Source organism: Indicator indicator, chromosome 19, assembly GCF_027791375.1.
Source record: "Indicator indicator isolate 239-I01 chromosome 19, UM_Iind_1.1, whole genome shotgun sequence".
In the NCBI taxonomy this organism is placed as follows: domain Eukaryota; kingdom Metazoa; phylum Chordata; class Aves; order Piciformes; family Indicatoridae; genus Indicator; species Indicator indicator.
In genome coordinates, this window is record NC_072028.1 from 9,691,686 (window position 1) to 9,704,465 (window position 12,780).

A 12,780-nucleotide genomic window follows, 5' to 3' on the forward strand; every position below is an offset into this window, starting at 1 on the left:
CCCCAGACCACCAGCACTGGCCCCAGCCATGATGGTGGAGATGAAACCCACAAAGAGAAGCTGTGGGTATCCGCAGGGATCTGATCTGTCAGAGGACTGTGCCTGGTGACCCTGGCACCCCATGCCCCCAAGCTGCCCTACAGCCACCACCATGTCCTTATGCCACCAGTACCTCATGGTTCATCCACCAACCATCTCCCAGATGCCACAAAGCCACCAAAAGACATATCATGGGCCATGTGTCCCCTGGCCTCTGGTGCCCCAACACCATTTTGAAGAGAAACCCCATTGAAGCGCCCATCAATCCTTGGCCACCATGGTCCCCTCCATGTCCAAATGGCTCTAACCCCACAGCCACTCCACCACTGCTGTCCTCCCCCCATCACTATTTTTGCGGGTTTGGTTTTTTTTGTTTTTTTTTTTTTTTTTGGAAATACTACACTTTAAAGCTGTCATTCTGGTTTGGATGACTGCTAAAGCTGTGCCACCTGTCCCCTCCCTCCCTTCCTTGGCTTTTGGTTCCAATGCAAGGTTGGGTATTTGTCTTAGTAGTTAAAACAAAGCAAAGAAGAAAAACAAGAATTAAAAATAAAAGCAAACCAGAAGGGAGTGGAAACAAGAGCAGGTGCTGTGGAGATGCCCTCGTCCATGATTTCCTGATGAGGTGGAGGTAGAGAGGCAGAGCCCTGGTGCAGAGAGGGGCCAGGGACAGGTGGGAACACGCAGGGACATGTGTGATGGGAAAGGCAGGGAGGGGATGGACACCCCCAGCAGGTGCATCTGCAATACTCTTATATATTACCTCTTCTCAGGAAACGTAAGAAAAATAGACAATATTACATATGTCACACCATAAATAAAGTGAATGGTCACTCAAGGGGCACCTTGGAAAGCTCCCAGTCTCGGGGGGCACTGAAATCCCCCTGGAGGGGATGCACCAAGACCTTGGGGTACACAAAATCCCACCAAGCGGATGCACCAAGAAATTGGGGTGCACAGAACCTGCCTCAGGGGATGCAATGAGGTCTCAGGTTGCACAGAATCCACCTGGTGGGAATACATTGAGGTCTTGAGTTGCACAGAACCTCTCTCGGGAGGTGCACCAAGGCCTCAGGGTGCACAGAATGCCCCTCGGGGGAATGCATTAAGACCTTAAGGTGCACAGAAGCCTCCTGAAAGGATCCACCAAGACCTTGGGATGCACAGAACCCCCTGGGAAGGATGCACCAAGGTCTAGGGGTGCAAAGAAACCTTCAGTGGGACTTGGTGCTGGTGGCCTGGGGCTGGTACCATCACCTTGGGGGTGTGCCATGCACCAAGCCCCAAGCCGTGGCACATCATGGCACAGCCATCACAGAAGACAACCACAACTGGTCCTCTGGGTGACTGGCACCACCATGGCCTTGGCCCAAGCCCTTTCTTCCTCCTCCTCCCCTATGGAAAATGCACAGGATGGATTTTTGCCAACACAAAAGCTACAGCTCTTCTGAGCACTTGCCTTCTGCTCACCTCCAGCCTCCCTGCCCCACACCACAGCCTCCAGCACCTCCTCATCACCTTTTTATTTGGCAAATGTCTCTTATTATTATCACTATCATCATCATCACCATTATTATTAATAATAATTATTAACTTTTTGGACCTCTGCAGAACACTATTTACATTCACATTAATGGACAGCACTCCTGCCCCAAGCGGGGCTTCCCTCCTCCTCCTCGGAGCCGGGGGACTTTCCGTATTGCACTCCTGTCCTCTGGGCTTGGTACAGTGAGGTGACAACCACAACACCATCAGCCTTGGCTGCCTCCTTGGCCAGGGGGGAGGTGGAGCTCCCTTTCCTTTTTTCCTTTTTCCATTTTCCTTTTTCCGTTTTCCTTTTTCTTTTTTCTCTTTAGTTTTTCCTTTTTCCTCTTTAAAATCCTTGCAAAATAAATCCAGCGTGGGATAAATCCAAGAGCAGCCCAGCAGTGAGGGGCTTGGGGGGAGATGGGGGGAGTCAGGCAGAGAGGGGTTGGGGATGTCCAGCCATGGGCAGCCCCCTGACGACTTCAAGAAGGGAGAAACCCCAAAATCTGTCTTTTTATCTCTTTTATTATCCTCTTTTTCCATTCTCTTTTCCCAGGTTGGCGGCAGGCAGAGGTAGAGATGTGCCAGCTCCAGCTGCTCCCAGCCAGGACGATTCTCAGACACCATCTCCCCTCCCTCCACACACACCTTGTGGGGAGCTTAATTTCAAACCTCCTTCCCCACCCTCCCCCTGGAAAAAAAAAAAAGCTTTTTATAATTTTTTTTTTTTTTGCTTTATTTGAATAAAAACTCTTTAAAGCCCCTGGGGGCGCATCCGTCCAGCCTTGCGGGGAGGGGAAGGAAACGACAACAGAACGAAACGAACTTTGGCAGTGGAGAGACGTTTGGATCTTCCTTGGTTTTGGATTTCCTTTGGAGCAGAGGTGAGTCTGGTCTGTTCTTGGCTAGCTAGCAAAGGTAGTTACAGGTGAGGAGCGTCCGTCACGCGGCTCGACTTGGCGGCGTCTGCTTTTTGGATTTTTCTTTTCTTCTTTTTTTTTTTTTTCTGGTTTTTTTTTCTTCTTTTTTTTTTAATCCTTTTTTTTCCTTTTTTTTTTACAATTTCTTACTTAAAGCCAGAGTCCGACGTATTCTTTTTTATTGTCTTTATTAAAAAAAAAAAAAAAGCCAAAACCCCCCAAAAAAACCCCCCCAAAAAAAAAGGAGGAAAAAAATATAGAAGGCTGACATTAAAAAAAAAAAAAAAAAGAAAAGAAATTAGTTTTCCTCCTTCAAGCGAGCCCCACAGCAGAGCCGATGTGGGTCAGGACCTGGCTCGGTATCTCCCCACATCGTTGTGTGGTGAAGCTGCAGCCAAATCCCTCATCCAAAAAAGACAAAAAGGAAACAAAAAAAAAAAAAAAAAAAAAGGGAAAAAAATCCAGAAAAAAAACACCAAAAAAAAAACCCTGAACCACAATTCCCCAATCAACTAAAAAATGAAAAAAGCCAAAACAAAGACCGAAGAGAGAACAGAGAAGACCGGTATTTGCCTGAACTCCACTTAAAGCCCAGTTTGAGGATCCGTGAGGATTATTTGTGAGAGCTAGAGAGGTCGTTTCGGAGGTCACATGAGTCAGGTAGCTGAGGAAGTTGCACCCAGTGCAGTCTGTGTCTCTTGGAGAGCGGCGGTAGCAGCGGTGGTGGCGGTGGCCGGGCTCAACGGGACGCGCTCTCCAGGGGAGCTGGAGTTGCCGGCGTGCCGGCGCGGGACGCGGCTGCTGAGCCTGCCTCGCTGGGGCTGCTGGCCATGCCAGCCATGCCGTCGGGCTGGCACGGACCTGGCGGTAGCCCAACACCAGCAGTGGGGGCGGTGGGGGCCGGCAGCCCCTGCAGAGTCTGCCCGCAGACGTGGTGGTGCTTCTCCCAATCCTTGTGCTGGCAGAAGGAGCCGCAGTAGCGAGCAGTGTTGCAGCCGCTGCAGGTCTCGCTCGCTTTGCGTCCGCAGTTCCAGCAGCTCTGAGGAGAGATGAAGACAAACCTCAGTCCTGGATTCTGCGTCCCAGTTCTGGACCATGCACCCCACCCTGAACCACTCACTCCTACCCTGGACCACACACCCTTGCACTGGACCACACACCCCTGCACTGGACCGTGCATTACTGGACCATACATTCTCAGTCTGGACCATGCACATCATCCCTGACCATGCACCCCCATCCCAGACCTGCACCTCCATGCCAGACCATACACATCATCCTTGACCATGTACCTGCCTGCCAAACCATGCACTCACATCCCAAGCCATGCACGTTATCCCATGCCATGCACCTGTGCTTGGATCATACACATCATCCCAGACCATGCATCCACACCACAGAAAATGCATCTTCACCTTAGACCATGCACCCACATCTCAGACAGTGCAGATTGTCTTGGACTGTGCACCTACATCTTGGATCATGCCCCTGCATCCTAGAACATGCCCTTGGACCATGCATCTGCATCCTGGACCACATATATCATCACAGACCACACATCCCTGTCCATGCACCACCACCCCAGACTGTGCTTTCCCATCCTGGATTATACATTGCTCTCCCAAACTGTGGTCCCCGATCCTGGACCATACTTCACAGAATCACACAGAATCACAGAATCAACCAGGTTGGAAGAGACCTCCAAGATCATCAAGTCCAACTGATCACCCGACCCTAACTAATCAACTGGACCATGGCACTGAGGGCCTCATCCAGGCTTTTCTTCAACACCTCCAGGGACGTCAAACCCACCATCTCCCTGGGCAGCCCATTCCAATGACAAATCACTCTTTCTGTGAAGAACTTCTTTCTAAGATCAAGCCTAAACTTCCCCCTGCACAGCTTGAGACTGTGTCCTCCTGTTCTGTGGCTGGTTGCCTGGGAGAAGAGACCAACCCCCATATGGTTAAAACCACTTCTCCATCCCTGACCATGTATCCCTATCCTGGACCCTACACATCATCTCAGACCATGCTTCCTCATCCTGGGCTATCCCCAGCTGGGGCAGGATACCCTCCTCTTCTACTCACCCTAGGGTGTTGCTGCAGCTCCCCCTCATACCCATGCCCACAAGCACATGCTGCAAACTCTACCACAAAAGCAGCAGATCCCAAAACCCCTGCGGTCACCAACCCTGTTCCCTACCTCGCTGGAGTCCTCCTGCTGATTGATGACGGTGAGGGCATCCTCGGAAGCCTGGCGCTTGGCCTCAGCCAGGGCTCTCTCCATCTTGGCTCTCTCCGTGGTGATCAGCTCATGGGCTTTGCGCTCGGCGTCCGACACGGCCTTCTGCAGCTCAGACATGGCCTGGCGCTTCACCTCGTTCACAGCTTCTTCTGGAAGGAAGGTGGCCAAGCATAGTGTGTTGACACCTCCACCCCAGCTGCTCAGCCACAAACCCACCCTGACCCACCCCCTGCCTTCAGTCTCACCAGCACCCTGACACAGAGCTAGGAGGGTATGGGGCACACCGATGGGTTCCCTCCACACACTCACCAGCCTTCCTCCAGATCTCCTCTGGCATGTACCCAGAGAGGGGCCGCGGTGTGAACTCCCGGTGAGCATCTATGAAGGAGATGGGGAGATGGTGCTGTTAGGAGATGCCATCCCCTTGGAACCCACCCCACCGGCAGCACCGGACCCCCGGGAAAATGACACAAGCACCCCGGGTGGCCCCGGGGGTCAATACCTAACTGGGGAGCCTCGGAGGTGGAGGAGCTGTTGTGGGGGCGGGCCGAGGGGGGGCTGCCTTTTTTCATGTCCTCGGCGTCGCTGTAGCGCCGGATCCAGTGGTTGAGCTCCTCGCGGTCGGCCTCCTGGCACCGCCGCAGCACCGTCAGCGACCGCCGCGTCTTCTCCACCATGTCCATGATGCAGTTCAGCAGCTGGGGAGGGGAGGGCAATGTCAGGGCTAGGGGGTCCTGCAGCAAGTAGCTGGGGGCCATGGTGTTGGGGGAGGGATTTGAGCTGTGCCAGGGCTGGTGTGCTGGACTGGTTGAGGAGGTCACGGCAAGTAGCTGGGGGCTACGGTGTTGGGGGAGGGATTTGAGCTGTGCCAGGGCTGGTGTGCTGGTCTGGCTGAGGAGGTCATAGAATCATGGGTTGGTTTGGTGGGAAGGGACCTTTAAAGGTCATCTAATCCAACCCCCCTGCAGTCAGCTGAGACATCTGCAACTACAGCAGGTGGCTCAGATCATCAAACAACCTGACCTGGAATGTTTCCAGGGATAGACATGGGGCATCTCACACCTTTCTGGGCACCTTGGTCCAGTGACTCACCACCCTCATAGTCAAGAATTTATTCCTTTGGTCCTATCCACCTCCACCCTCTTCCAGTTTAAACCACTGCCCCTTATCCAACCAGGTCTTGGTTGAAAGTTTCCCTCCATCATTCTCATAAGCCTCTTTTATATATGATAAAGCTTCAAGAAGGTCTTTCTCGAGCCTCCTCCAGGCTGAACAACCCCAATTCTATCAGCCCATCCTCACAGCAGGGGGGTTCCAGCCCTTGGATAATTGCTGTGGCCTCCTCTTCTTTGTGGTCCATGTCTCTTCTGTGCTGAGGACTCCAGAGCTGGACCCAGCACTGCAGATGGGGGTCTTAGCATAGCAGAGCAGAGGGGTGGGATCCCCTCCCTCCACCAGCTGCCCACACTGCTGGAGATCAGCCCAGGGCATGGCTGTTTCTGGGCTGTAAGCACTTGATGCCCCCTTATGTCCAGCTTTTCACCCCTCAGCACCCCCCAAGTCCTTCTCCACAGGGCTGGTCTCCAGCCCTTCATGCCACAGCCTGTAAGTACTCTGGAGATAAGCCCTGGGAAGGACATCATGGGGATGGAGGGCAAAGCAGGGGGTAGTCAAAGATGAGATGGCCTTGGGGGGACACTACATACATTGTTGAGGTGTTTCCACTCCTCTGCCCACTCCCGGTCGGTGAGCCGGTGGTCAATCACCTCCTCCTGCCGTGTCCCGTGCACTGCTGTGAGGAAAACACGTGTTGGGGGCCACTCCTCTCCTCTGGGGGAGGGTTCCCCAAACCCCTGCCCACCTCCTCAGCCCATGGGAGATCCCCCCAACTGACCAGCTGGCCGCTGGCGCTCACGGAGCTCCCGGGGGTCGGGGTGCCGGTAGGTGTCACGGTAGTGGTGTGCCATGGCCATGTCCTCCAGCCGGTAGTGCTGGGGCAAAGGGGGGGCATTGGGGGGGTGCCCCAGCCCGTTACTGGGAGTGTGGCTCAGCCCATTGCTGGGGCTGTAGCGTTGAGCTGGGCTCATGGTGCACGGCCGCTTGCTGAGGTGCTCAGGGTGCAGAGGGTCTCGGTCCAAACCGTTCTCTTTGGTCCTAGGTGGAGGAGAGGAGGTCGGTCCATGCCAGTTATCAGCATCCACCACCCCAGGATGGGGTAGCAGGGATGTATTCACCCCAAGAAACACCCCCACGTGCATCCCTCCTGGTTCTCACCTGTCTGGTGTCCTCCTCTTGCCGCTCTCACCCACCTCCAGGAGCAGCTCGGAGGAGTCGATGGGGGAGGAGGCGTTGGCGTCCAGCAGCAGCTGCTCGTGCTGGGCCAGGTACTGGGCTGGGGTCTGCTTGGCCATGCGGGCGCAGTGCAGCAGCTCCCGCTGCAGCAGGGGCAGGTTGGCCTGTAAGGGAGGAGAAAGTCCAGTCCACAGCCCCACAAATCACCCCCAAGCCCAGGACTCCAGCTTCACCCACAGCCCCAAACCCTTCCCTTTGAGGTCCTGCTCATCACCCCAAGGGGACAACCTTGGGACCCCATTTGCTGGAGTGTGCCGAGGTCAGCTTGGGGACACACACGTGTCACCCCACATGGTTCAGCCACATGCTGGGATGGATGTAGCTTTAATGAGCCCTCCTGCATCCTGGTGAGGCTTGCAGAGCCTTCCTGGCTTGGATCAGCAAGTGTGGCCAGCAGCACAAGGACAGGAATTGTCCCCCTGTATTTGGCACTGGTGAGGCCACAACTCAAATATTTGCTGCAGTTTTGGGCCCCCTACTGCAAGAAGGACATTGAGGTGCTGGAGCACGTCCAGAGGAGGGCAGTGAAGATGGAGATCAAGTCTTGTGAGGATCAGCTGAGGGAACTGGGATCATTCATCCCAGAGAAAAAGAGATTGAGGGGAGATCTTCTGACTCTCTGCAAATCCCCGAAAGGAGGTTGGAGCCAGGGTGGGGGCTGGCTTCTTCTCCCAAGGAACAAGCCATAGGACAAGATGAAAGGGCCTCAGGTTGCCCCTCAGGGGAGGTTTAGGCTGGATGTGAGGAAAAATTTCTTCCCCTTGAAGGTTAGACCAAGCTGTCCAGTGGTGGAGTCCCCATCCCTGGAGGAGTGGTTTCAAAGCTGTGGAGATGTGGTGCTGAGGGACATAATTTAGCAGTGGCCTGGCAGTGCTGGATTTATGGTTGGACTCGATGATTTTAAAGGTCTTTTCCAATCAAAACAATTCCATGATTCCATCCCCCAGCCAGGTTGGCCTCTGATGGAGCTGGAGCTGCACATTGCAGCGAGCAGGGCTGGACCCTCCCCTTCCCCAGCCGAGATGGAACAACCCCACAAAGCCAGCAAGCCCTGAGCCTGGGAAGCACGCCGAGCCCGGCTGGCTGCACTTGGGATAATGAGAAACATCTGGAGCCTGTGGTGGGAACAGCTGGAAGCAGGGTGCCAGAGCGTCCGGCTGGGCCGCCATGCACTTGGCAGTGGGACAGCAGGGATGGCTCCCAGCCCACCCCAAGTTATCAGGACCTCATGATCCGGGGATCTTCTGAGGAAAGGTGGGAAAGGAGCTATTTTTGCACTTTTTCATTATTTCAGTGCTAATGAGGGGCATGAGACTCTGGGCTGGAACATCTGCCAGCAACACTGGTGCCAGCAGTCGGTGAATCCAGAGCGGGGTGACAGTGCTGAGTCAACACGAAATTAAAAGGCAAATCATAAACTAAAAAAAGGGGGATGGGGGGGTGAGGGGTTTAAAGAATTCCAAATGGTTAAGAGCTGGGCTGAACTCCTCGAGATATTGCAAACAGCCCTGGCCTCATGTGACTCCACACGTGTGAGGGGACGTGTGTGATCAGGGGCACGTGGGCAGCCCCACAGGCAGCTGTCAGCTCTGACTCTCTCAAAACCACCTCCCAAATCTCCCTTTCCAGGTGATGTTGATCCTACTTCTGACATTCCCATGGCACCCACCTTGAGGAAGGGGATGACGAAGGGTCGCAGTGGGAAGTTGGTGGCCTCCTGAAGCTTGGCATGGAACTCCTCGATGGTGAGCGTAGAGTTCTGTGGGGAGAGTTTGGGTTGGGTATTAGGACAAATTTCTTTACTGAAAGAGTGGTCAGGTGCTGGAACAGGCTACCCAGGGAGGTGGTGGAGTCAACATCCCTGCAGGTGTTCAAGAAACATGTAGACATGACGCTTGGGAATGTGGCTTAGTGGGCACGGTGCTGTTGGTGGCTGAACTTGATAATCTTGGAGGTCTTTTCCAACCTCTTCTATGATTGTGGCCTTCCAGTATCTTAAGGGAGCCTACAAAAAAAGCTGGGAAGGGACTTTTTAGGGTGTCAGGTAATGGTAGGACTAGGGGGAATGGAACAAAAGTAGAAATAAGTAGATTCAGATTAGATGTTAGGAAGAAATTCTTCACCATGAGGATGGTAAGACACTGGAAGAGTTTGCCCAGGGAGGTGGTGGAAGCCCATCCCTGGAGGTTTTTAGAGCTGGATATGGCTCCAAACAACCTGATCTAGAGTGAGGTGTCCCTGTCTGTGGCAGGGGGGTTGGAACTGGATGATCCTTGAGATCCTTTCCAACCCTAACAATTCTATGATTCTATGATCCTATCTCCAGTCCAAAAGGTGAATGCAGGATCCCCAGCCACAGCATCACCCCCCAGCCCCCCAAGTCCATCAGACATACCACGAGGCCCAGGACGAGGGTCCGCACCCGCTCCCCGATCTCAGGGGAGATGTCGTTGCCAAACTGCTGCAGTGTGGTGAGGAAACGCTTCAGCTTGGAGAGCTGGCGGGCACCACAGGCTGGGGGCAGCTGGTGGGTGGACAGGGAAGCGGTGGAGGAGGTGGCTGGCCCATTGCTGAACCCATTGGGGGTGGATGGGGCTCCATTGATGGCAGTTGGTGAGTGGCTGCTCCCGTTCATCACTGTGAAGAGAGACAGGACAGGAGGTCAGAGTGGGTGGCACCACAGGCACAAGGCTAGGATGGGGGGCATGAAGCATCCTGATGGGTACTGCTGGGCTGGCACTACCTGGGAAGCTTTGGGATGCTGCTGCATCCTTGAGGTCACATCTTCAACCAGCCCTTGGGACTGTGCAGGGCTGCAGGGAGGGATGGGATCCGGTGCATGCCCCAGAACAGTGAGGGCCTGATCCTGCTCCCCAACATTCAAGGTAGCCAAGAGAAAGGGGTCCATCCTGTCCTACTGGAAGCTGCTCAGCACCCCCAGGGAGCAGCCATTTCCCACAGAGCCCCTCCTTGCAGCATGCTTACACCTCCAGCCCTGCTGCCCAGGCAGTGAAGATGGAATCTTCCTGAATTACCCCACACCAGGGGACCATGGAGAGGACATCTTGGGGGGGGGGGGATGAGGGGGTGCCATCCCTCTCACACACACCACACAAGCTCAGGAACCTTTCCCTGGCCATCAGGGGTGACAGCACACATCACCCCATCGCCCGACCGCGTGGCACCCGGGCATGCACCGCGCCTTTCCCCGCAGCACCGCCGGCCACCCGGGACCGCACTAACCTTGCCTGTGCCGCCCTGCCCGCCCTGCCTGCTTTGGTGCTTCTCCAGCCGGGCAGGGTCAGCCGCCCGCTAAAGAGGTGCCCAAAATAACCCCAAGCCACAACTGCTTTTATTCCCGCGACAGGTGCGGCACTAAGTTAGCCCTCACACATGTCCCTTGGCCGGGATGGGGACGGGGGTTCCTATCCCCGTGACCCACCAGGGCAGGGCAAGGGGCTGACATTGGGGGGGAAGGGGGGGAGGCAAGCCTTGCCTGAGCCCCCCCGTGGTGCCTTGCAGCTGCTGGAGGCTGGGGAGGGGGCTGCAGCTGCGGCTCGGGTCTCTCATGAGAGCCGGTGCTTCATTTTACTTACAAAGACAGACCATCGACCATTTCAAGCAACCATGAAAACGGCCGCGGGGCAGAAACGTCGGAGGGCCAGCGTCTCGATCTGCAAGCAAAATAAAACAGGCTATGATGAGAGAGCAGAGCGGGCAGCTCTCACCCAGGGGTCCCAGCTAGGGCATCACCCCTTCCTCCTGTGGGCAACGCTCCTCAAGGGAGGGCACAGCAGGGCAATGCCTGTCGCGGGATGGAGCCGGCTCCCTGCAGCCCACTGCGGCCAGAGGGAGGGTTCAAGGGATGCTCAGCTAATGCACTCCCTGCATCTCAGGACCTGCAGTTCAGCCTTGCAACAACTCCTTGAGACCAAGAACAACCACAGCTGACCAGCTACTACCTGCACCTTTAGTCCCGTGCCCTGCACCACATCTGCCATAGGGCTGGGATTAAAACCCAAACCCCTGAGAGCACAGTGATCAGAAGCTGATTTCCAGTTCAAGAGGGAGGGTCACCATGGGGAGCACTGCTGGGGTGACTGTTGGGGAGCTGTAGCTCAAGGGGATGGTTTAGGCAGGGGGTTTCCCCTTTGGGGTTTCTAAGGGCGAAGCAGCTACAAGCAAATCCCCTGCATGCACTTGAGCCCAGAATACATCTTGGTGGAACTGGAGCATCTGTCACTGTGGCCACCACTGTTCTCACTGAGGGGACCTGCCTCAGCCACTGCCCACCTGGATCCCTGGACGTTAGGAGGAAGTTCTGCACAATGAGGGTAGTGAAATACTGGACCAGGTTGCCTAGAGAGGTGGTGGAGGCCACATCCTGGGAGACATTCATGGTCACACTTGGTGTGTAACTGAGCAACCTGATCTTGGTAAAGATGCTCATTGCAGGGGGGTTAGACTAGATGACCTTTGAGGGTCCCTTAGAACCCAACACATTCTATGATTCTATGATCCTGTCCCATGTGTGTCTTGTGCCAGGGTGGTGACATCCACACAGAGACCAATCCTCAGTGTGCAACAAGCCCATGTGTCACCAGTGCAACCAGCATGTCAGGCCTCACCCAGTTTATTAATGCTACAGAGACTGAAGACTCAGAGATCAAGTCCTCACCAAATCCCCTGATGCCACCACACCAAGGTCTGAGCAGGGCAAGGAGGGCCCTGCCACTGCAGCCAGACATGGCACCACACTGCCAGGTGTCACACATGGATGGGCAGGCAGGCCCCCACATGCCCAGGACCCACAAAAGGGCCACCTCCAACCTGTGGGGACTGCCCCAGCCCACAGCATCCTGCAGCCACCTCCCAGCAGGAGACAGCACCCAGAGGCACACAGCTCTGTGCCACCATTTGGTGACTGTGTGACAGGCCACCAAGATGTCCCCATCGCCCAGCACCTCACAGAGCGCTGCTGGCGAGGGGCAGCGCCGTGGTGCTCTCCATGGGCACAGGCAGGAGCCAGGACTTGGAGAGTGATGCCCAAAGACCTCTGCAGTGCAAGGACAATAATGCCACCCCCACGTCACAGCCAGTGCCACACAGAGGGCTGAGGATGCCCTGGGTCCTGGGTGCAGCACGTGACCCGGAAGCAAAGGGAGCCTGGCAGCCTCCCCGCCTGGCATCCCGTCCCTGTCCACGCTGGCAGCCCGGTACTCACTGGTGCTCGGTGTGAAGGAGGGGTGACGAGTGGCTCCCTGCGTGACAGCGGGCGGCGGCGGAGGCATGCTGGGCGGCGTGGACCTGGGCTGTGTCTTCACGTCGGCCGGCGAGTCGGGCATGGTGCCAGCCTGCGTCTCCGCCGTGTCTGTGGGGAGAGGGCACAGGACAGTCAGCAAGCCGTGCCAGGCGGCGCCATGCTTTCCCTCTGAACAGGAGGCAGGGGCAGAAGGAATCCTCGGACATCTCAAGATGGCTTGGGCAGCTCTGCTCCCCAGCGCAGCATGGCAGCAACCCCCAATCTGAGCAGAACTTGGGCAGTGGGGATGGTGCCTGCAGGGGGGGGGAGGGTGATGCCCTGTGCCCGTCATGGATGCAGGGTGGTGGGGTCAGTGTAGGGCACCACTCTGCCCCAGCAGCACCAACTCTGTCCCTCACACAGGGACCACAAATTGTGTGTGTGCCCCTGCAA

The 12,780-nt window shown here is 55.7% G+C and overlaps 1 protein-coding gene across 4 annotated transcripts; it reads right to left on the reverse strand.

Moving 5' to 3' along the window:
* Positions 1-2,958: 2,958 nt before the first annotated feature.
* Positions 2,959-12,430, reverse strand: CBFA2T3 (CBFA2/RUNX1 partner transcriptional co-repressor 3). Of its 4 annotated transcripts, none has more exons than XM_054389900.1 (11): positions 12,310-12,430; positions 9,481-9,722; positions 8,755-8,844; positions 7,008-7,189; positions 6,628-6,887; positions 6,440-6,525; positions 5,236-5,431; positions 5,043-5,111; positions 4,692-4,882; positions 3,348-3,525; positions 2,959-3,293 (listed from the first exon to the last, which is right to left on the reverse strand). In XM_054389900.1, exons 1-11 carry the CDS (start codon positions 12,428-12,430, stop codon positions 3,226-3,228), a joined length of 1,683 nt encoding a protein of 560 aa, XP_054245875.1. In that variant the 3' UTR covers positions 2,959-3,225. The 4 variants fall into 4 exon arrangements, with proteins under 4 accessions (XP_054245875.1, XP_054245872.1, XP_054245871.1 ...); XM_054389897.1 differs by adding an exon at positions 10,682-10,759 and having other exon boundaries at positions 2,959-3,525; positions 6,440-6,522; XM_054389896.1 differs by adding an exon at positions 10,682-10,759 and having other exon boundaries at positions 2,959-3,525.
* Between the last annotated feature and the right edge of the window lie 350 nt (positions 12,431-12,780).

Coding starts and splice junctions, on each gene's coding strand:
- CBFA2T3 (XM_054389896.1), bottom strand. CDS start 12,430: ATGCCCGACTCGCCGGCCGACGTGAAGACACAGCCCAGGTCCACGCCG. Junction 9,723..10,681: donor ATGGTCGATGGTCTGTCTTT/GTAAGTAAAATG, acceptor CTCTCTTCACAG/TGATGAACGGGAGCAGCCAC. Junction 6,526..6,627: donor TGAGCGCCAGCGGCCAGCTG/GTCAGTTGGGGG, acceptor TTTTCCTCACAG/CAGTGCACGGGACACGGCAG.